At 56.2% G+C, this 22,621-nt stretch overlaps 1 protein-coding gene across 1 annotated transcript; it reads right to left on the bottom strand.

Annotated features, from left to right (window-relative positions):
- Positions 1-1,129: 1,129 nt before the first annotated feature.
- On the bottom strand, positions 1,130-22,002 carry Atp13a2 (ATPase cation transporting 13A2). The gene is made up of 29 exons (XM_059255315.1): positions 21,889-22,002; positions 16,908-17,002; positions 16,614-16,796; positions 15,232-15,290; positions 15,031-15,145; positions 14,707-14,786; positions 13,265-13,342; positions 13,046-13,115; positions 12,234-12,368; positions 12,072-12,138; positions 11,857-11,988; positions 8,784-8,939; positions 7,616-7,726; positions 7,491-7,537; positions 7,223-7,411; positions 6,300-6,506; positions 5,790-5,885; positions 5,550-5,709; positions 5,317-5,437; positions 5,087-5,211; positions 4,327-4,487; positions 4,116-4,232; positions 3,954-4,033; positions 3,258-3,410; positions 3,075-3,171; positions 2,192-2,415; positions 1,960-2,111; positions 1,627-1,796; positions 1,130-1,537 (listed from the first exon to the last, which is right to left on the bottom strand). Exons 1-29 carry the CDS (start codon positions 21,896-21,898, stop codon positions 1,400-1,402), a joined length of 3,528 nt encoding a protein of 1,175 aa, XP_059111298.1. The 5' UTR covers positions 21,899-22,002; the 3' UTR covers positions 1,130-1,399.
- Positions 22,003-22,621: the final 619 nt, after the last annotated feature.

Raw genomic sequence — 22,621 nt, 5'->3', positions numbered from 1 at the left:
ACCTTGCCATCCTGACTGTTGTGGTCTGAATGAAAATGGCCCCCATAGGCCCAAAGGGAGGGGCACTATTAGGAGGTGTGGCCTTGCTGGAGTGGGTGTGGCCTTGCTGGAGGAGGTGTGGCCTTGCTGGAGGAAGTGTGTCACTGGGGGTGGGCTCTGGGGTTTCAGAAGCTCAAGCCAGGCCAGTGCCATTCTTCCTGCTGTGGATCCAGATGTAGAACTCTTGCTCCTTCTCCAGCACCATGTCTGCCTGCATCTTCCTGCCATGATAATGGACTGAATCTCTGAACCTGTAAGCCAGCCCCAATTTGCCAAGGTCATGATGTCTTCACAGCAACAGAACTAACACTGGCCTTGTCCACTGTCCCTGCACTCAGTCCAGCCGCATCTAGAGCCAGTATATGCCGATCAATCCCTTTTCACCGCAGCCTGACCCAACATTCCCTGAGCTTTGAGTGGCCTGTGGAGCCACCAGGCTTTCAGGAACAAAGCTGGAGGAGGCCTAGGAAGAGGAACCAGCCCTTCTTTCTTGTCCTCCCTGACCAGGAGCCAAGCCAACTTGCATTTCCAGAGCAGAAGAGCCTGGCCAGCAGCCCACTTGGTGGGGTGAGGTCAGATGCATCCACCCTTCCCAGGGGGACAGGCTTGTGGTTCTGGCTGGGAGACCTGGGCTTAGAGCCTGGCTTGATCTGAGGAACCAGACCACAAACACATCCAAGGATGTGGAAGTGGCAGGCGGAGAAGACAGGCCCCAGTGAGCTGGCTCTCAGGCACAGGCTCTATCTACCAAGCCCCAGCTTGAGGGCAAGCCCATGGCTTCTCCCTCTTGCTGGGGTCGGAGGGCTAGAAACAGTGAAACTGAGATCAGGCACAGTGCAGCCACTGCTGTGACCCCCAGCCTCAGTTTAGCCATCACCATCTATAAAATGGGGTCGGGCCCTGCAGGTGTAGGGCAGGAGACGGCATGAATGAGAGACTAAGCTGTATGTATGCATCAGGTATCCCATCTACACTGGGAAGCACACGGTCAGATGAAAAGGACACTCAGAGGTGTCCAGTGGGACCAGGAAGGGCGAGCATGGGACTTGGACAGTGAGACACATCACAGTGCCCAGATCCAAGACCTGTGTTGCCAAGGCAGGAAAATCTCTTTATTTGCTCCACTGACAGCAGCTCCGGCTGGAGTTGGTAGCTGCTATCTCTACACAGGATGGTCTAAGGTGGGGGATAACAATCAGCACTTCCCCAGGCGGGTTCAGGGAAGGCTGGGCCAGGCAGTGTCCAGGAGGAATGTGACAACAGCCAACTTGGGAGGAGACGGGTGCTGTCTCTAGAGATGGGTCCAGTTACAGCTGAGGGGCAGGGGGATCCAGTGTCCAGCATGCCCTCCAGGCCTACACTACCTCACAGAGCTAATGGGCAGTGTGGGCCAGGGCTGTTCAGCAAGCTCCCGTACCAGCCGCTTGAATTGCTTCTTGGAGGCCCGTTTAGGCCGGAACCACCGCAGGCAAGGCGGGAGGCACTGGTCCAGCACACTCTGCAGAGGGCAAGTGGGAAGGGCGTGGAGGGACGGCTGGGCCTGGGTCCTCCATGTCCCTCCCTAGCATCCCTCAGTGTGGACCCTACCTCCAGCATGAAGGCGCCCACAAAGTTGAAGGCGACCAGGCCCAGCAGCAGCAACTTGAAGGAGCTGTCCGCAATGTTCCTCAGTCCTAGTGGCCCCTGCAGGAGGCCGGGGACCAGGATGAGGCCCACCAGGACAGAGCCCAAGAGCGCCAGGGCCACCAGGAAGGGCACTGGGGGTGGGGGAGTCTGTCAGCAATGGCGCTGCGCCCTGGGACGCATGCACACACGCACACACACACAACCACACACAAGTGCACACTCTACTCGTGGTCCCTTCTCCACTCCAGCTGCCACCCCTCAGCCCGACACCCCCACCCCACCACGCAGCAGCACCGTTGGTGTAGAGCGGCTGGCGGAAGGGCGCCCCCTTAGACATGGCTGCAGCCAGGATGAGGTACTGGAAGCTAGACAAAGAGAAGATCACTGTGTTCTCGTAGTTGGGCAGGTTGTCGGGTGCGGGCACTGTTCTGTTCAGAGGCACAAACCTAGGGACCAGGGTGGTAGGGTTAAGAGTGAGGGGTGTCAGAGGCAGGGGCAGTACTGTGCAAGGGCTTCTGCTACTTACCAGGGCTGGGCTATGACCAAAAAGTAGCCCCCCAGCTGGATGCCAGCCACCAGGGCCACCTGCAACAGCAAACTGCCAAGTACAGGCATGCTCAACAGCGCCCCCGGTGGCCGCGCTCGCACTAACGTCTGTGCCGGGCCCGTGCGGCTCATGAGCACAGCGATGGTGGTGGTGATGACAAGGTCGATGGCCAGGAACTGTAGGTCTCCTAGGTTGGTGTTGATCTGTGGCAGGCAAGCGGACAAAGGAGAAGCTCAGGACCGGCTCTTGCAGAGCCCCAGGGTGTCCCCTGTCCTCACGGAGCCAGAAGAATCCTTCCCGCCCACTGTCTGACCCAGCATCCTTAGCTAACACTGGTGGACCTCCAGCCTGATGACAGATGCTCCCAACGATCTACGGCGCAGTCTGATACATGACATGCTGTCCTGCCCCCGGTGACACCAGGGTCTAAAGTTCCTGTGGAAGGCTGCTTGACATACAGCAAAACCCCAGCCTGACGGAGCAGAGGGGCTACCTGGTGGGGCCACCCTCTCTGCTCCAGAGAAACTCTGAGGCAGACCTGGATCTGGCCCACTGCACCTCTGTAGTGGTGGTGAGGGGTGGGGTGGGGGGGTGGGTGGCACACAGGACATGCTCTGGGCAGGGGAAGGCTCTGTGTCACTCCTGCCTGGGCTCTGCCTTATTCTCCCCTGCAGACTAGGAGCTTTAGGGGATAGAGACGGCTATCAGCATACACCAGTAGCCCTACTCCTAGGGACCCGTGACCAGTGGTTTTGAACCCAAGCTTCACTGCCTGAGCCATGGCAGGCAGACGACAGTCACAGTCCCCTGACTTCTCCCGGGGAGGCACCGGTGGGGTGCAGGCTTGGGGTGTGATGCTCACTGTGTAGAGAATCAGGACCGAGATGAACTGGGTCAGGCTGTACAGGGCCATGTACTTGAAGACGCTGAATGAAGTGTCCAGAGAACAGCGGCCCTCCCTAGGAGGCAAAGGGGGACATCAGGGGCCCAGGCTGCTGGCGGGCCCCGCCTCACCCACACCCACCAGCCCCGCATGCCGCCTCACCTGATGATAGTGGGCACACACTCAATACTGGCCATGCTGGAGGTGAAGGGAGAGACCACTGAAGCCTCTGCCTGGGATAGCGAGATGCCCACGTCAGCTGCCTTCAGGGCTCCACAGTCATTGGCTCCGTCCCCACACATGCCCACACAGTACCTGACAGAGGTGAGTAGATACGGCCTGTGAAACAACTCCATGCCCCAGGGAGAGTCCAGCCTAACGACCAGCTGGTGCTTGGTAAATAGATGTAATTACTTTTGGCATGACAGAGGAGCCTGCTTGGGTACCTGTTTTTACTGTGCTTGGGATAGATCCCAGTATGTCTTAAATGCTAGATAAACACTCTACCACACTTGCTGCCTAACCTAAGTGCTGTTTACTATTTACTTGCTTATTATTGAGACAGGGCCTTGCTGGGTACCTCTCGCTGGCCTGGAACTCACTAAGCTACATCAGTCCTGCTTTTTTTACTTGCTTGTTTGAGACAGTCTCCCTATATAGTTCACATTGGTCTTGAACTAGCAGCAATCCTCCTGCCTCTGCTTTCCAAGTGCTGGGATGACAGCACATGCCAGCATGCCCGGCTCCTGGGTACTTCTGGAAGGTGGAGGGAGGGTCACTAATGCCCGAGGAGGGGACTGGGACATATGGACAAGTTCATTCCCGCCGGCCCTCTGGCACACCACACACAGCACTCACTGAAGCTTCTGCAGCTCGCACACCAGCTCTGTCTTCTGCTCCGGGGCCATGCGTGCAAAGACAGTGGCCTGCACCAGGACCTGGGGCGTGAGAGGGGAGGACTGGAGCATCACCTGGCGTGCAGAGACGGGCAACACACGGCCCCGCCCTGGGCAGCTCTACCTTGGGCAGTAGCTTGGGGAAGTGCTTCTGAAGGACGGCAAACGTGGGCCCGCTGAGGGCCAAGTGACGGGACCGAGGTTCCAGCTCCATGGGATAGCCTGTGGCCTGGACAGGGTCCTAGGGATCAGGAAACTCAACTTAGTAAGCGGGTCAGGTGACATGGAATGGGGCCGCCGGGGACAGTGCAGCCAGAGTTGGTAGTCTGCCTCACCTTAGCCCTGTTCGTGACTGCAGAGGACTCGGGTAGCAGGAACTCAAGGGAGGCAGGCTGGCCCTGCTCAGGGTGGGTGGCATGGATGATAACCAGGTGCTCCTGCGTGCCCACCATGCCACAGCCTCGGGCCACAGTGACTGCTGTCTGCAGGTTGTCCCCTAGGAGTGTGAGGCAGGGTCAGAGTCTACCACTGTCCAGGGGCCTGTGGCTCATCCACAAGCACTGGGTCCAGCATGGCTGAGCTGGGCAGTCTAGCCGTGTCCCTAGGCCTCTTTCTTCAGTGAATGTCACAGGAGCAACTGGGCTGGGCCCCAGCTCGGCACTCTGCCTGCCGCTGCATGACCAGGGCATGACGCATGTATACTTGTGAGTGAGTGCAGGGCTGGGGTGTGTGAGAAAGACAGACTGCCAGCCATGGTCTTCCACTCCAGTGGGAAGCCTTCCTGCTTTATGAGGTTGGCCGTCTTCTAGCCTGACATCATTATCCCACATGGAGAAGGGACCTGGAACCTGGGTGGAGACCTCCTGGTGACCCAGCAGGTGAAGAGCTGGGCTGTAACCCAGGCTCACACTCCACCTGGCGCTCAGGAACTCATCTGTCCTCCTCTGTCCAACAATGACACGTTACGGATACCGCGAAAAGACAGGGAAGGGCCTGGCTCCAAAAGATGCTGCAGCAGGGGATGCTGGGAAGCCTTCTTTTTGCCCACGACAGGGCAGGCTGTACCCTCCTCACAGGTCCCCTGGGCCATAATACCTGTCACCATAATGGTGCGGATGCCCGTCTTCCTCAGAGTCTGGATAACTGGGGTCGTCTGTGGCTTCAGCAGGTTCCGCATGACCAGCAGCCCCAGGAGGCTCAGCTCCTGCTCCACAGTGTCCCTAGAGGGTTAGCATCCCCGGGTCAGAGGTCAGGCAGGAATCAATGCCCCTCTCCCAGTGTCTAGATGGGGCACCTGCCTCCGCACCCCCCGGGGATGGGCTCACCTGGTCAGCTGCTGAGCGGCCTCCAGGCTGGGTGCGATGGGCAGCGGCTTGCCAGCCAGGGCCACGACTCGGTAGCCAGAGGCTGTGTAGCTCTGCAGCACCTGGGTAAAGTCGCCGGGTACTGCGGGGACAGGGCGTGTCATCAGGGCATGGGGGGCAGGGCGTCAGAGGCTGGGACCCGCGCCCACTCTATGCTCACACCCAATAGTGGACTCTGGGCCTGCCCCCTTCACCTGTCTCAGGGCTGCAGAGGCTGGCCACGAGCTCTGGGGAGCCTTTGATGTAGGCCTCAGGCTGGGTGGCCCCTGGCCATGCCACTACCACGTCCATACGCTGCAGGGCGGAGGAGAAAGGGAAGCGGCGGAGGACGCTGACTGGCTCCGGTGGCTCTTCCTGTGGGTGGGGGAAGAGCTGAGGGGCTGGCGGTGGGGCCTGGTCCTGAGGCCCCGAGCCCCAGTCATCCCGCAGCTTACCGTTCCCTGTTGCTGGGGCCCCCTGGGTGGGGGTCTCATTACCGCCACGACCTGGGTCCCAGGTGCTGAGTCTGCAGCTGGACCCTCCTCCAGGACCTGGTTGGGGTGCAAACAAAGGAGGTTGGGAACCAGGGCCCTGACGAACAGAGGGGCAGCAGGACTAGACTCACGGAAGACTTCATGACCGGAGGGGTACAAGTTAACGTGGGCTTTGGATCTGTGCAGACTCAAATCCACACTCTGGCTGTCCCACCGGTAAGTTGCTGGGAAATCCTGGGCAAGTTATTAAAATCTCCAGGAAGCAGGTTTCAGGCTTATGCTAGGGCCACAGGGGTAGTGAACCAGAAAAGGTGGACACAGTGGGGTGCCAGGACAGAGCAGACACTCAGCACAAGGCTCTCCCTTGACTGATGGTGACGACAGGTGTGACAGAGACAACTAGGGAGTACAGGTAGCATTCCTTAGGCCAGCTGCCCTGAGGCAGGGGCCTGGCCTGCTCGGCCTCCTCACCCAGCCTGTAGACTCCACCATCTTGAGATCCATAGGGTCGCCCACTGGGGTGTCACGTAGCTGGCTGAGGGCATGGCAGGTGGCCAGTGCTCGGAGAAGGGGCCCCAGGGGCAAGTGGCGGGGCTCTGTGACCAGTGGTAGCAACATCTGTCCCTTTAGGGGCACCACCCCCATTACGTCCAAGCCGTCCTCCGTGAGGGTGCCTGTCTGCAGAGGGACAGGGCCGAGTCCTCTGTTGAGTCAGGCCATGCTGAGCTGGTCCCCACACCCAGGCCAGGTGAGTCCCACAGGAACCAGAGCAAGGGCCACAGAGGCCTGTTCCAGACCCTATGTCCCTGCTGGAGTCAACCTCTACACCCCTGTTTGGGTCTGACCATCCTCCCTTCCCTCAGTTCCCGGCCCTGATGGGTCAACGTGAGGCCTCTGCTCACCACCTGCTGCCCACCTGGTCCTTCTGCTGTCACCACTGCTCAGTGTGTCCCAAGTTCACTGTGTCCTTAAGGAACCACAGACCCTCGTTCCTCCCCACCTCGTCTGCCCGCCCTCATCATGGGAGTGCTTAGAGGGAGAAACTGGTCATGTCCCATCAAGGTAGCTCTGGGCTCCCCTAATGCCCACTGTTCACACAGTGTACTGCTGGTGTGTTCACTGGCTGGGGACACACAAACACACACCAGTGCCCCTGTGCTGGTCACTACTCAACTCCAGCGCTGTGTGCTTGCCCAGCACAGTAGGCCCCAAATGGTTCTTGAACAATTAAATACACGATTTCAGGCATTTTATCTGCCAGGCATGAGATGGGACGGGTAGGAGATGGCTGTGGAGGGTGGCCCTGAATGTTCCCAGGTGTGAATCGGGTCTAGGTCCAGCAGGCTGACTGCTGAAGTGCCCAGTCCCCCAAATCTTGCCAGCCAGGCCCCCACCTTGTCGAAGCACACGAGCCGCAGCTTGCCCCCCAAGTTGATGCGCAGTGGGTGGATGCAGAAGATGCCCTGTGTGCGCAGCCGACTCTGGGCATAGAGCGTGCACACGGTCATGGCAGCTGGCAGGGCAGGTGGTACCACCACTGTCACCAAGTCCAGAGCTCGGATCACGATCTCGTTCACAGGCACCTGGCAGGAGGCACTGTGAACACAGAGCCCGGCCGGATCGGCCCTGCAAGATGGTGGCCCCACCCGGCCTCCGGCTTACCCGGTTTCGGTAGAGAACGAAGATGCTGTAGACTGTGCCAAGCAGGGCTAGGGAGAAAGCAAGGGGTAAGCGGGACTCGGGACCCGGCTGAGGCTGTCACAGAGGGAGGCATACAGCCCACTCACCCAGGACGGACAGCGCTGCCACAAACTTCATGCTGTGTTTGTAGAACTTGAAGCTGATGGGCCTCGGGTGCAGGATGGAGCTCACCAAGCCGCCTTTGGCGGTGCAGAACCCTGGGGGCAGGAAGCCAAGGGAGGGAGGAGGGGTTAGGGCAGGCTCCTCCCACTACTCGCCTCCTGCACACCGCCTGCACCCTGGGGTGATGACATTCACAGGGCCAGCCATCATCTGGACTGGGGTCACAGATGACAACTCAAAAGGTTGCCCAACCCCCGCAGTTTTTGTTCAATTATTTTCTTTCTGTGGTTCCGGGGATTGAACACTTATCCAACAAGGCGAATGCTGAGTACTTTTTTGCTTTCCTGCAGCCTTCTTTTTACTTTCATTCTGACTGAGAGTCCCACTAAATTGCCCAGGTTGGACCTCAACTTGTTATCCTTGGGCCTCTACCTCCCCAGTAGCTGGGATTTTAAGTGCACGGCCTCTGTAGGGTTTTATTTCAGAACAATCTCACTATTTAGCCTCTGCTGGCCTGGAAATTGCTCAGTAGACCAGGCTGGCCTCAAACTCACAGAGATCCACCTGCCTCTGCCTCCCCAGTGCTGGGATAAAGGTGTGCGCCACCAGGTCCTCCACAGGGATTTTAAAAGTGGAATTAGAGGACAGCCTCTCAAGTGGGTGGTTTCATTTACAGCACAGAGGACCAAGTCCCTTCCCCTCCCACAGGAGGACCCCTGCTGTCTCCTACAAGCATGGCAAAGCTTGATTACAGTCTGCCCCAACTTCTGATAAGGACTGAGGGCTGGAGGATGGCTCAGTGGTTAAGAGCACTTCCTGATCTTCCAAAGGACCCAAGTTCATTTCCCAATATCACATGGCAATTCACAACTATCTGTAACTCCAGTTCTAAGGGATCTGACATCCTCTTCCGGCCTCTGCAGGCACCAGGCATGCATATGCACAGACAAACATACATACAGCAAAACACCCACACACACAAAATTAAAAAGAGAGAAAGGGACATAAGGGCCCAGCTGGGTGGACTAGTCAGAATCCCAGCGCAGAGGTGGCGGTGGGGCCCAGGGCTCCAGGGCTCCAGGCCCTGTCCTGTCCTGCCTCACTGCTCCTACGTGTGCTGAGCTCAGCACTCCCCCACCTCCAGATATGTACCTGTCCGGGTCACCACTGCTAGGACCCGGGGTCCCAGGTAGGCCCGGGCCTGCAGAATGAGGGTCCCACAGAAGAGTGTGTGCCGCCGATGGGTCTCTGGGCAGTAGGGCTTGGGCCCCTCTGGCAGGGCTGTCTTCAGCACTGGGGTGCTTTCCCCTGGGAGGGACATGGGGTGAGGTCCATGAGGGGCCCTCAGGGTACTCCCTCCCACCGTCAGAGCTAAGAGCTGCCCACAACTATTCCGAAGCCACACTTAACTCAGTAACTGGGTGGGTAGCAAGAGAGAAGGAGGCCTCGAGACCGTGAGGCAATCCTGAGGGGAGGCAGCCAGTTACCAGGAACCTGCCTTGGGTAGTTGCGCCAGTCAGTGCCAGCGTGTGTACATATTGGTGGCCAGGGTTTGGGAAGCCCTTCTCCTACTGGAGTTAGTTTACCACGGATCATTTGTGGATTTTTATACAGATCTTGCTATGTAACAAGGTTGGCCTCAAACTTGTGATCTCCTGACTTAGCTTTTAGAGTTCTGGAAATCACTGGTGTGAGTCATCAATATCGGTCACATCTTACTCTTTGTGCTTTTTTGATTTGAGACAAGGTCTCACCACATAGACCAGGCTGGCCTCGAACTCATAGAGATCCACCTGCCTCTGCTTCTTGAGTGCTGGGATTAAAGGTGTGCGCCATCATGCCCAGCTCATATCTAACTAATAAGGATATTTGCATGGGGGTGTCTGTCACCTCTACAAAGCCCTGGGCAAGCTGCCTGGCAAAGGAGAATTCATTACTGAGTTCCTGTGAGGACAGGATTATTGGGTATCCACAGCATGCATATTTCTAGGGGCACTCAAGAGCAGCCCAGGCTGTCCGTGTCCCTAAGATGAGGCAGGTGTGGAACAGTCCATGGAGGGCCAGACTTTTCTCATGTAGCCCAGGCTAGCCTCAAACTTACTATGTAGTCAATGACCTTGAACTCAGGATTCCCCCTACTTCAAGTTCCTGAGTGCTGCCCAGTCCTGTTGCTTTTTTTGTTTTCTTTTGAGACAGGGTTTCTCTGTGTACCCTTGACTGTCCTGCAACTCCCTCTGTAGACCAGGCTGGCCTCTGCCTCCCCAGTGCTGGGATTAAAGGTGTGCCCTACCACCACCTGGCACCTTTTACTCTTTTTTGTTTTTTGAGGGTTCTGTAGTTGTTGTCACTGTTTTGAGATGGAGTCTGACTGTGTAGCCCAGGCTGGACTCTAACTTGGGGTGACCCTGCTTCTGCGTCCTGAATGCTAGGATTACAACTGTGTTTGCTTTTATTAGCTTATCATACAGGTAAAATCACAAAGCTGGTGTAGGGGTGCAGTGCTGTAATCCTAGCTCTTCAGGGGGCTGAGGCAGGAGGATTACAAGTTTGAAGTCTGCTAGGACTACAGAGTGAATCTGAAGCCACCCTGGGTAACTTGGTGACACTCTGACTCAAAAACAAAGTGGATATAAAGGAGTGGGGCGTGTAGCTTAGTGGTAGACAACAGCCTAACCTGGTGTAGCCCTGGTCTGAATGAAAACGGCCTCCATTAGGCTCATGTTTGAATGCTTGGTCTCCAGTCGGTGGAACTGTTTGGGAAGGATTAGGAGGTGTGGCCTTGTTGGGGGAGGTGTGTCACCGGAGGTGGGCTTTGAGGCTTCAAAAGCCTCCAGTCATTCCCAGTTAGCTCTCTCTCTCTACCTCCTACTTGTGGATCAAGACATGAGCTCTCAGGCTGGAGAGACAGCTCAGAGGTTAAGGGCACTGGCTACTCTTCCAGAGGTCCTGAGTTCAATTCCCAGCAACCACATGGTAGCTCACAATCATCTAAATGAGATCTGGTGCCCCCTTCTGGTGTGCAGACATACGTGGAGGCAGAACACTGTACACATAATAAATAAATCTTTAAAAAAAAAAAAAAAAAAGATGTGAGTGCTCTTCTGTTCTTGCCGCCATGCATTGTTCCATCATCAAGGAAACCTCTGGAATAATAACCCTCTGGAACTGTAAGCTCAATTGAACACTTCCTTTTACAAGGTTCAACTGGCTTGGTCACGGTGTTCTGTCACAGTACTAGAAAAATAACTAAAGGAGTCAGGTGAAGTAGCAGATGCCTTTAGTCCCAGCACTCGGGAGGCAGAGGCAGGCAGATCTCTAAGTTCAAGGCCAGCCTGGTCTACAGAGTGAGTTCTGGGACAGCCAAGGCCACACAAAGAAACCCTGTCTCAAAGTGAAAAAAACAAAACAAAACAAAAAATAAATAAATAAAATAAAAACAAAGGAAAGTAACTAAGATTAAGATACAGGGCAAAGTAAGGTCCCGGACTCAACAGCGAGCACCATAGACACAAACACACACAGAAACAACAGGAGAAAACCCCAGGCTAGAACTTTTCTTAGAAACAACCATCCACTCTCATCATACTTTTAGCTCAGGTGGCCTGGACCTAGTCATCCTCCTGCCTCAACCTGCTGAGTGCTGGGATCACAGGTGTGAGCCCCTGTGACAGGCTCTTGGACGAATCTCACGAATACTGCGAGAAGCCCGGGTAAGGCCTGCTCTTGGCAGCACCATCGACACTGTTGGAGACCCGGGAGTACATCAGTCCCCATCCACCTGCACCATGGCTTCCTAGGCAGCGTGTGGAGCGCTACATGCATGTGGACAAGCATCCAGGGCACACGGAACAAAACTAGAGAGGATCGTGAGCCCGTGTACGCAGCTGGAAGTGCTGCAGTGGTGGTGTGAGCATGGGGAAGAGGCACGGGGCACAAGCAGGACCCTGGCTCACAGGCCACAGTCTCTGCACGGCTTAGAGTCTAAGCTATCCGCAGATGCCGACATGGGAGCTTAGGCACACCCTATCTATGCCATAATCATTGACAACCACATTTTCCAGGTGGGGAAACTGAGGCACTGAGCGTTTAAAGGCCTATGGTTAGCAAGTACTGAAGCCAGGACTGTTACTTGAAAGAAAAAGAAAAATTCAACTGCAGCTTCTGGTGAGAGGCAGAGGGTTGGACGGCAGGGAAGGGCTCCGGGCCTCGAGCAAGCTGGGCTCACCTGTCAAGGAGCTCTCGTTGACCACACACTCGCCAGCCACCAGGGCAGCATCGCATGGCATCACCCCACCCTCCTGGGGCAGCACCAGGCAATCTCCGGGCACCAGCTCGCTGGAGTCCACCCACTCCTCCTCTGTGGGCAGATGGGGTTCAGTGAGGGTCAGCTGCCCTGCTGCTTCCTAAGCCCAGCCTCCCTCCCTCCCGCCTGTTCCTCACCTCCTCCAGGCCGGCACACCTGCACCCGCACAGACAGCTTGACCATGTCCCTCAGAGTCACGCTTTGCTGTGGGACAGAGGGATGAGAAGAGCTGAGTGGGTGGGTGGCGGCCCCTTGGGGATACTCTGCTTATCCCCGCCGGGCAGGCCACCCACGCTCACCTTTCTGGTCTTGTAGAGAGCCAGGCAGATGGAGATGGCCGAGATGAGGAAGATACAAAGGGCATACCAGTAGTAGTGGTCGGCCAGCCACAGCGCGATGCTGAAGGCTTGGAATCCGTAGTAGGGGTTCAGTGCCTGCAGGAGGGGGAGACACATAAACACTGCATCCCTGGGCAGCCCGGAGACAGCTGGGTGGCTGCGGCCCCGAGCAAAGCCAAGCCAGTCTCTTGCCTAGCCCCACTCCCAGCTCCTTCTGACATCCCCCAAGCTGCAGCGAGGAGGACACAGACATTTGTCCCCAGACATGTCAGACCCCGGCCATGCTTTCTAAGTGCCACACAATGGTGAGGACGATCCCACAAGGTGGCGCTACCACCGGAAGCAGAGACTGAGACACCAGAGGGGTAAGGCCTAAAACCAAACAGTGAATGGGTGTCAGGCTGCAGTCTGTAGAAGGCTAGGACATGATTTCTAAGTAGAGGTGGTCCCTTTGGCTATGTGTGACCGCGTCCATGTCCTGTCCTGCCCTGAGTTCCTCCTGGGAGGACATACTGTATAGTCCTTATCCTTATTCACAGGGCTGGCAGGAAGCAAGAGGACAGAGCATGACTGGGCTTTGGGGCAGGACCAGCTCTAACGGTGACCTCCTCGCTCGAGGCTGAGCTTGACTCCGTGGCCCTCTACACGCTACACTCTGCATCAACCCTCCCTGTCCTCAACCTGGGCTCTCAGGCTGAGGAGAGCAGAGTCTGGGACTGCCTGTCACTGACCCCTACTTGGATAAGGATAAGCTAGACACCAGGGTCCTTTACCTCATCCACCAGCAGCTGCAGGTAGGACTTGACGGGAATGCCGATCACATTGGGGCCGTAAATGGTCTTCCTGGAAAAAGGGAGGCCACCGAGCTGGCCCAGGGTGTCAGCAACCCCACTTTCCACCGCGGAAACCAAGGCCCCGAGAAGGTCCAATTGGAAGACAGGAGTGTGGGAAGGAGGAACAGGTGGGACCCCAGGGGCCAGGGCAGCACATACCTCACAGCTTGGTCCTGGAGGCTGAGGCCGGAGCGGGAACAGTGGATGTCATCACAGGTACGGCCATGGTCCAGCAGGCTGGGGAGGGGGAGGGGAGGGACACTGTATGGATGACAGGGCCTGAGCTCTGCACCTCATCCTCTGTAGGCTGAGAACTTGGGGCTCCAGGGCTGTCAGGCCCCCTCAGTCACACTAAACCCCAAGGAGAGAACTCAGCTTACCCACTCCTGTGACTTGCTGTGGGATGGTCTGTATGTCAAATGTGTTGCTGATTAGTCAATAAATAAAACACTGATTGGCCATTGGCTAGGCAGAAAGTGTAGGCGGGACAAGGAGGAGAATAAAGCTGGGAAGTGGAAGGCTGAGTCAGAGAGACACTGCCAGCCTCCACGATGACAAACAGCATGTGAAGATGCCAGTAAGCCATGAGCCATGTGGCAATGTATAGATGAATGGAAATGGATTAATTTAAGCTGTAAGAGCAGTTAGCAAGAAGCCTGCCACGGTCATACAGTTTGTAACCAATATAAGTCTCTGTGTTTACTTGGTCGGGTTTGAGAGGCTGTGGGACCGGCAGGTGAGAGATTTGCCCTGACCGGGCCAGGCAGGAAAACTTTAGCAACAGTGACTAGGCCGCAAACTTTACCTCACTAAGGCAGGATAGCAATGGGGATGCTATGGTCAGTTACAAAACATTATTTACACCGATGATACTTTAGGCAAGTCACTTGATCTTTCTATGCCACTATTTTCTCATCTGCAAAATGGGGCCAGGAGATGCACCCACCCTGCCAGGCCAGGTAGCTGCGATGATGTCAATGCTCGGTGACAAGCATGCCCGTGAACTTTGTTCCTGTCACTGCCTTACAGCCGAGGCTGGGGGAGCCCATCTTCCCCTCCAAACACTCAAGTTTACCCAAGGACTGTCCTGGCTGTGTATGACAGGCAAAAGGACCCAAGTGTGGCTGGATCCACCTTCCTTGGAGCAGCTCACAACCCTTCACAGCTGGGAGCTGAAGGTTGTCTCTGTCATCCTTGAGGTGCATGGTCCACACTGCTCAAGGGTATCCCTGGTATTCTTGGTGGTAAGAAGGTCTGGCACCCTCTACTGGCACTTCCCCAGGGCTGTCTGGGGTCACCTTCTAGCCCAATGCCTCCTTCACCCTCATCTGAACTCTGCTTCTAAGGGTTCAACCTCAGCACACCATGGGAATCAGAGCCTGGGGTGTGGTGCCTGGCAGATGTACCTTTAAAACGACCCTATGAGATGAGACGTACCCTCACCCCCCATTTATAGGAAGCAGCTGCCAGCTGAGAGAGGCTTAGTGAACTGCCCAAGATTTCAGGGCAGCTGAGAGTAGCCCAGGCTAGGCCAGCCCCATCATGCCCTGGTACCCAAACCCACCCTGCTGGAGACGGTGTGGTATGCCTGGGGCCTCTACCTGACTTGGCAGAAGGCTTGCTGGGTCTCCATCCAGACATAGCGTTGGCCTTGGAGGAGGTAATAGCGCAGCACCTGTTTCTGGGTGGGAGGGGAGGCCAGTGGGAGGTGGCCCGGTATCAAGGTCCACATGCAGTCGGTGGGGAGGGACACAGGGACAGCATCACAGGAAAGAGAAACTTGGAAGTCTGGCAGCATCCCAGACCTCGGGGACCAGAGAGAGCCAGAGGGACACAGAGCTCCCTGAGCCCAGTCCTCCCACAGAGTGTGGGACCCAGATGCCCAGAGACGGGCAAGGCCAGGTCAAGCCCAGCTGGTCACTCACTGTCTCTTTCTGACACTGGAGCTGGGTGGTGTCCTCCCATGAGTCCTCTGGTACCACTCCCACAGCCGCCTGACTCCGGCCATCCTCTGCCTGGGCCTGTTGGGGCAGCTCCAGGCTGGAGAGGGTTGGGAGTTACTCTGCAGCTCCAGGGGCTGCCCACACCTCCCATCCCTCCCTGGGACAGGACACCTGCTGTCTCACCTGCCCTCGTTAACAGCCTCAGTCTGCACCTGGACTGTGAAGAGCTGCCTGGAACTACCCTGGAATACAGAGGTGTGACTTCAGCCTCGAGAAAGCACCCCCATCCTTCCGGGGCAGTCCCATAGCCAGGCGGCCTTGTGGAAAGCTGGAGTCAATGTCACAGAACTCTCCATTTAGACAGACAGTACAGTATATCCAATAGTCTTCACACGTGTGAGCACGGTGTACATGCACATGTGTGTGGCGGTGCGGCGGTGTACGTGCACAGATTCCAGGGTAGGACATCAGGGACCTTGCTCCATTACTCTCTGCCTCGCATCCTTGAGACAGGGTCACTCCTGGACCCTGAAGGTAGGCTGGAGGGCAGCAAGCCCTAAAGATCTTGCTGTCTTTGCTCCCTTACCCAGGCGACCACACCCAGCTTTTTACATGGGGGCTAGATTCAAACTCAGGCCCTCAAGCTTGTGCAACAAGTGTCCTTATCCATTGTTCCTGTTAGTTTTCTGTCAGCTTGACATGAGCTAGTCATTTGAGACGTGGGGACCTCAGTTGGGAAAAATGCCCCATTAGATTGGCTTGAGGGCAAGCCTGGGGTACATTTACTTTCTTTCTTTTTTTTTTTTTGTTTTTTTTTGTTTTTTTTGTTTTTTGAGACAGGGTTTCTCTGTGTAGTTTTGGTGCCTGTCCTGGAACTCACTCTGTAGACCAGGCTGGCCTCAAACTCAGAGATCCGTCTGGCTCTGCCTCCCAAGTGCTGGGATTAAAGGTGTGCGCCAACATGGCCCGGCAACATTTTCTTGATTAATGGATTAATGACTGCGTGGGCGGGCCCAGCCCACTGGGGGAAGGGCCACCCTGGGCCTGTGGTCCTTGATAGTATAAGAGAGCAGACTGAGCTGAGCTGGACAAGCCATGGGGTACAAGCTAGCAAGCAGGGTCCTCCACGGCCCTGGCCTCAGTTCCTGCCCTGACTTCCTTTGATGAGGGACTGTGACGTGGAAGCAGAAGTGAGATGAACCTTGTCCTCCTCAAGTTGCTTTTTGGTCATAGTGTTCATCAGGGCAGTAGGAACCCTAACGGAAGCTCCCATTCAGAGCCATCTCCAGCTCTAAGGAAGGTCTTGTATTTGTGGGTTTGATTATGGAAACTAATGAAGCATTTTCTAAAGGAAGAAAAAGCTCCAGGGTTATAAGGGAGCCCAGCGAGCCACACCTGGCCTGTCTCTGTCCACTGCCTCCCCTGGGATGTGAAGGGGCAAACAGGAAGATGGAGGCTTGCCTCCCCACCCCCTCCCCCCCGCCCCCCTCCAAGGGCCAGTGGTGGTTGGACTGAGCAGCCCAGCATCCCGCTCCTCTTTCTCAGTCCCGGGTGGCCCCACTCACCTCTTTGTCTCTTATTTCTATAACGAGTGTTTCGGCGCGGGCCAGGCTGCATGGCCTCAGGCGCAGGCGCACGCCCCACAAGGGCTTCCAGCGGAATAGCAGCCAAGGGATCCCGGCCAGCATCCAGACCGCGGCGTGATAGCCGATGGCCCTCCATGGACTGCCACAGTAGCCGCTGAGCCTCTGTGGATGCAGGTGACAGGGCCGATGAAGCAGGGGGCAGGCAGGGACAGAACGGAAGCCAGGGCGCTGGGGACAGGCTGGAGGGCCACTCCATCCGCCGCCACTACCTACCACGGATGAAACTGAGGAGCTGAGGGGATCGATTGATGTCCCTGTCATCAGGGTCCCATAGCTGGGGGGCGTGCTGCCCATGAGCGGGCTGCTGTCTGTGGAGAGAAGGGGGAAAGGTCACGGAAGGGAGGGCGCTTTTCTTTTTCTGGTTTCAGTGCTGGGGATGGAACCAGGCCCCTGCGATGCTAGGTGAGCCAGTCCAGCAGCACCAGGCCACACCCCCAGGCCGCCTCTTCCTTCTGGCAAGCCTGGTCACTCTGTACCCAGGCCTTCTGGGCCTGTGAACTAACTGGCCCATTGGTTCTTAAGAGCGTCTTGCTCCCTTGTGTGTCCGGCAGGAGCTGGAGAGAGGCACATAATTACCCTGGACACCTGTGTCTTGCTGCTGTTTTCGTGGGGAACGGCATTTCACCCACGTTCCCTAACTGTCACCTTCGGGCAGGGGTCGGGGCTGTTCTCACTCAGTCCCTGTGCCCAGCTCAGGCACAGTGTCCAGACCCCCCACCATGTCAAGTCCACACCGACCTTGTCAGGAGCAGGGACTGGCGCCGGCTGCTGGGGTGGAACCCCCTTCCCTCCCACTTCCCCATCTCCAGGGCAGGCGTCTTTCTAGATGTTTCTACCCAACCAGGCCAACCTTTCCTCTCACAACTGTTTCCTTCACAGCATCCCTAGTCTCTTGGCTGCTCAGTCCCTGTAGGCTGAGGCTTCTGTAGTTTCTCCCAGACCATTAAAGAATCCTGACCTGTCAGGCTGGGTTTGTGGTTCAGAGGCTTCCCGTGCTTGAGGCTTGGTGGCTAGTCATGTGTGGGCCTCTGCTCCCAGCCCTTTTCACACGGCTATCATGATAATTCTGTCAGTTATATCTCCATTTTATTTTTCATTATTTGTGTGTAGGTGTGTTTTGTGTGTGCACATACAGGCTCAGGTGTATTCTCATTCACACACACACACACACACACACACTCCACACGTCGGTGCTGGGGATCTCACTCTATTATTCTCCTCCTTACTTCATTTGAGACAGGGTCTCTCCCTAACTTGGAGCTCACCGATTAGTCTAGGCTGGCTGGCCAGAGAGTGCCTCCAGGATCCACCTGTCTGTGTCCCCACAGCACTGGAATTCCGATGTGTGTCACTGTGCCAGTTTTACGTTGGTGCAGGGGATCTGAACTCTTGATTCTCATGCTTACATAGCAAGCATTTCCCCCACTGAGCCATCGTCCCAGCCTCCTCTCTCCGTTTTAAAGGAAAGGGAGAGGTTAAGTAACTCGCCCAAGATCACACAGCACGGATCTGGAGCACCAGGAGGCATGCCCAGGCAGGCTGGCTTCAGACTGGATTTGTTTGTTTTTGTAATTAAACAATGGATGTATTGGTCTTGTACAAAGACAAATTTGGGAGGGGCAACCAGGACTGAAGAAGAGTCACTTCCCATGTGCCAGAGCTGTTCATAATCCTCCTAGGACGAATGCCCACTCAGGCACATAGGGAACTGGGGTTAGGGCACAAAGGCCCGCGGGGCCAGGAGGCCTGAGCCTGAGTCCTGGGCTTTCACACCTACAAGGAACAGCCAGGAACCCATCTGTGCTGTGCCACCTGAGGCCTCTTTAAATTAAAGACCCAGAAAAAACAGCCGAACCAGTGGCCCTCTCCTACCTTCCACAGAAAAGGAATGACTGACCTCAGGAACGGACAGATGGATAGACAGACCCTGGTGTGAGGGTGGAGCCAGCTAGGAAGAACATATTTCTGTCCCTTGGCCCTAAAGAGCAGCCTGGCTCTCACAGAGGGGCCTGAACTCAGGACAGGAGGTCCAGTAGGAGGTTCTCAGGTCCTTGGCCACAGTAGCTATAGCCTTTTTCTGCTAAAGCCTGTCATCTGCCTACAATGTCAGGGCTGGGGGCACAGTGACACACATCGGAAATTCCAGTGCTGTGGGGACACAGACAGGTGGATCCTGGAGGCACTCTCTGGTGACTGGGAAACAGCCCCTCAGGGTCTCAAAGGGCCGATCAAGGCTATACAACCACCTGCTTATTCCTCCACACAACCCTAGCAAACAGCACAACGTCCACCTCTATTCTATGGCTGGGAAACAGGTGTGGGGAGGTATGCTGCCCAAGAGCCATAGTTAATGTCTCCATCATCAACTGCACTCTCTGCCAAGCTGTGATTCCTGAAGCAGGTGACTCAGCCTCTCTGGGCGTGCATTTCCAATCTCTAAGGGGATAGTGTGTGTAGCGATGCACTAGGCAGCTGGCCACAGAGAAAGAGAGAGGAGTGATCCTCAGCCACAGAGGGCGTCTGAAGTCTTTGAGGCTGGCACAGTCAGGCGGCTTCCCACCAGGGCATGAATGCTCCTTTGACCCATTTCCCAGGCTGGCCTCTCCTTTCTCATCACCAAGCCAGAAACCTAGCCTCCAGGCCTGAACGTCAGCTCCTTCCTGTGGCTTGAGGACCTTGGGGCACCAGCTGGATGGGGCTCAGACTGATAAAGAAGTCACAGAACCAACACTGAGTGGATCATCTGACCCGAATCCACCAACCAAGTGCTGAGGGGTGGCCTCTGACTGTGGTTCACAAATGGAAGTACTGAGCCTCCCACAGCCATTCTGCCGAAGGCTTGTCGGGAGACTGGAAATGGGCCTGTCTTTCTCAGAGTCCCCATGGTCACCCTCCCTCATTGATTTCTGTTCTACTCACAGCACCTGCTGCCACAGCCAGCACTGAGTGAATGAATGAATCAATGAATAGACTCACACCCACACACTGCAGAGCACAGGATGGGTCAGTCCCCTTGTGCCACCCCCATCCCCCACGTCTCTAGCCTCTTCCTTAAAGAGCCCTTACCATCAGCCCCCACGATCTAATCTGGAAAGTTCCTTTCGAGTGTCTACCACACACCCATGATTTCACAAGGATGCTCACAACCAGCCAGGGAAGGAGGGAAGGCAGCTTGCCAAAGTAGGAAGTCACATCGGAGGAAACCTCCAGAGTGCCCCAAAGGACCACGCCCAGTGCACTGTCTGGCAGGAACACAGGACATCTTCAAAGCACTTGGCTTCAAGGGAAGGTGTCCCAGAGCTCACCAGTCAGGCAGCCTCAAGCTGGCTTGCACAGGCTGCAGGCTCTGTGAGCTGTCCCTACTCTCCCAGGTTAGCCAAGGCAGCCTGAGGGCCTTCAGACAGCAGTGGCAACATTGTAGTTCACCTCAGCCCTCTAAGGGAGGGACTGCCAAAACGTTCCCCTCAAAGATGGGGAAACTGAGGAACAGAGCTGTTAAGATTCAGGCCCGGAATCATATGGCCTCAAATGGGGAAGCTGGAATAACTGGCTGTGATGAACAGAGCCTTTAATTCACCCTCACAGCCAGCTGCCTCAGGAAAAGCATAGATAAGGATTCTCACTGAGAGTGGGGGAGGGGAGGGGGGGGCGGCGGCGGCGGCGGTTCAGCAGGTAAAGGCACTGGCTACACAAGCCGGATGACCTGAATTCCATCCTCTGACCGAACACACAGGCTGTGGCACATGGGGGTGAATGTACACACAAAGTAATAGTACAATTTATAACACACTTAAAATGAGAGCTAAGTTTAGTGGCCCGTGTCTGTGACCCCAACGCTGAAAAGATGGAAGCAGAAGGATTAGGAGTTCAAGGTCATCCTCGACTACATATTGCATGTCAGGCCAGTCTAGGCTACATGAGACCCCCAATCTCAAAAAATAAAAGTAATAGGGGCTGGAGAGATGGTCAGCAGTTAAGAGCATAGTCTGCTCTTCCAGAGGGCCCAAGTGTGCTTCTCAGCACTAACATCAGTCAGGTGGCTCACAACCTCCTGTAACCACCACTCCCCCACCTATTAGAATTTTAAAATAAATTTAAATAAATAAATCTTAAAAAAAATATCTTTAAAATAATCTTTTAAAGTAAATCTTTAAAAAAAAAACAAAAAACAAATAAAATAAGACCCAAAGATTACAATATAGCTCAAGAGCAGAGCACAAGGCCTGGGCTTGATACCCAGCACCATAAACACAAAGCCCGAGAAAGGCAGGCCAAGAGAGACACTATACACAGAATCACACAGCCGTGAATGCCAGAGACAGGGCTGGGGCGAGGTCATTGCCCTTGGGCAGCCGCACCAGCACAGTAGAGCAGAGGGGCCAGAGTCAAAGCCATTTGGGAACCTCTTACTTCCTGCGGAAGACTCAGCTTCCTGCTGCGGATCTGCCAGCGACCCAGGGCACCAGCATCTACTATGGTGGCTCCCCCATGGCTAGGAGCTCCTAGCCTCCATCAGGCTGGGAGAGTGTGCACCTGGGAGGTCTTTGGCTAGATTCTAGAATTTAGAGACTTTGCTCGGGTGCATGATGGGCAGGCAGTTCTTATCACAAGCTGCCCCCTCGCCCCCCCCCCCCCATTCTTTTCCCTCCCTCACTTAAGGCACTGTAGGATAGGGGCTGTGGACTGGGCCAGAGATGTGCTGGGAGAAACAGAGACTGGGGGTTGGGCACGCTAGCTAGCACCTAGCGGGCAGCCGGGGTCTAGAAGCCTTAACTGCATCAGGTGGGATTTCGGTTCCAGCCTAAGACACTCAGCCTGGCACCGGGGCCATGTAGGGTGTGGTCCTTGGACCTAGCCGCTGACAAGCTTTCTCTGTGGGGCCTGAGGTTGGGGGTTAGGAGTGCATCTTGCCTCAGGTCTCCCATCCAGGCCCAGCAGAGAGATGGCTTCCCTAACGCTGTTCATGCAGCACACATGGGTGACTGCTCAGAGGCCCGAGGGCGGTGCACCGCGTCCCTCACCTAGACCTGTCACTCAGGATCGAATGCATTCAGAGAGGGCGGGGAGGGCACACACACACCCCTTCCCCGGCCCCAGAGACCCTCTGGCCCAGGGTGTGCGCAGCGGCATCCTAAATCTTGCTCTCTGGGGGCCTGGGGATGAGCACCGAAGGGAGGGCCGGGCCGCGGCTCACCTGCGCTCATTTCGGCTCCTCGCGCTCATCGCCGGCCGCTACGGCCCGCGGCCTGGGCTCGGCGTGCGAGGCCCCGGGGCACGGTCGGGGGCGCCTGCTGCGGCGGGCTGCGGAGGGGCCGGGCTGGGCAGCACCTGCACGACGCGACCGAGGCTCGAACGGTGCCGCAGTCAGTCTGCGGCCGTCAAGCCCCGCCCCCCCGCGGCGCCCACATCCGCCACAGCCGCGCGGGCTGCCGGGACTTGTAGTTCCCAGTGTGGCCTCCGCCCGGAGCTCGCCTGAGATCCTGAGTCTGGGGATTGCGTGGGTGGAGGCGGGAGTGCGGGGATGGGGAGCGGTGAGGGGAGAGGTGGGAAAGGCGGGGGATGGGGGGGGACGCAGTCCCCAGACACAACAGAGGAGGCAGGTACACATACAGGCGCGGGGGTGGAGGTGGGGGTGAGAGACGCTGGGAGACAGGTGGGACAATACCCAGACAGAACAGATAAACAGAAAAACCAATATTCTGGGAGATAGAATTGACAAAAAATACAGGCAGGCAGATGGGCAGGCAGAAGGGCATGCTGGGAGACACAGGTGGAACAGACCTGAGACAAAGCAGATGAATGGAAAATGGACAAGCAGAAAGAGAGTAGACAGAAGGGAAACTGTCCACAAACACACAGCCCCTGGTGCACACCACGGTAGTTAATCGAGCCTTACGCATGCAGGCTCAAGTTTGCCTCCATGTCTT

Source organism: Peromyscus eremicus, chromosome 2, assembly GCF_949786415.1.
Source record: "Peromyscus eremicus chromosome 2, PerEre_H2_v1, whole genome shotgun sequence".
NCBI classification, from domain to species: Eukaryota; Metazoa; Chordata; class Mammalia; order Rodentia; family Cricetidae; genus Peromyscus; species Peromyscus eremicus.
This window is presented reverse-complemented; position numbering and strand designations above follow the sequence as displayed.

What these genes read in the sequence shown, in the direction of transcription:
- Atp13a2 (XM_059255315.1), bottom strand. An exon ending in TGGTGGAGTCTACAGGCTGG is followed by an intron (nt 5,886 to 6,299) that starts GTGAGGAGGCCG and finishes CACCCCAACCAG; the next exon opens with GTCCTGGAGGAGGGTCCAGC. An exon ending in CGGTCCTGATTCTCTACACA is followed by an intron (nt 2,416 to 3,074) that starts GTGAGCATCACA and finishes TGCCTGCCACAG; the next exon opens with ATCAACACCAACCTAGGAGA.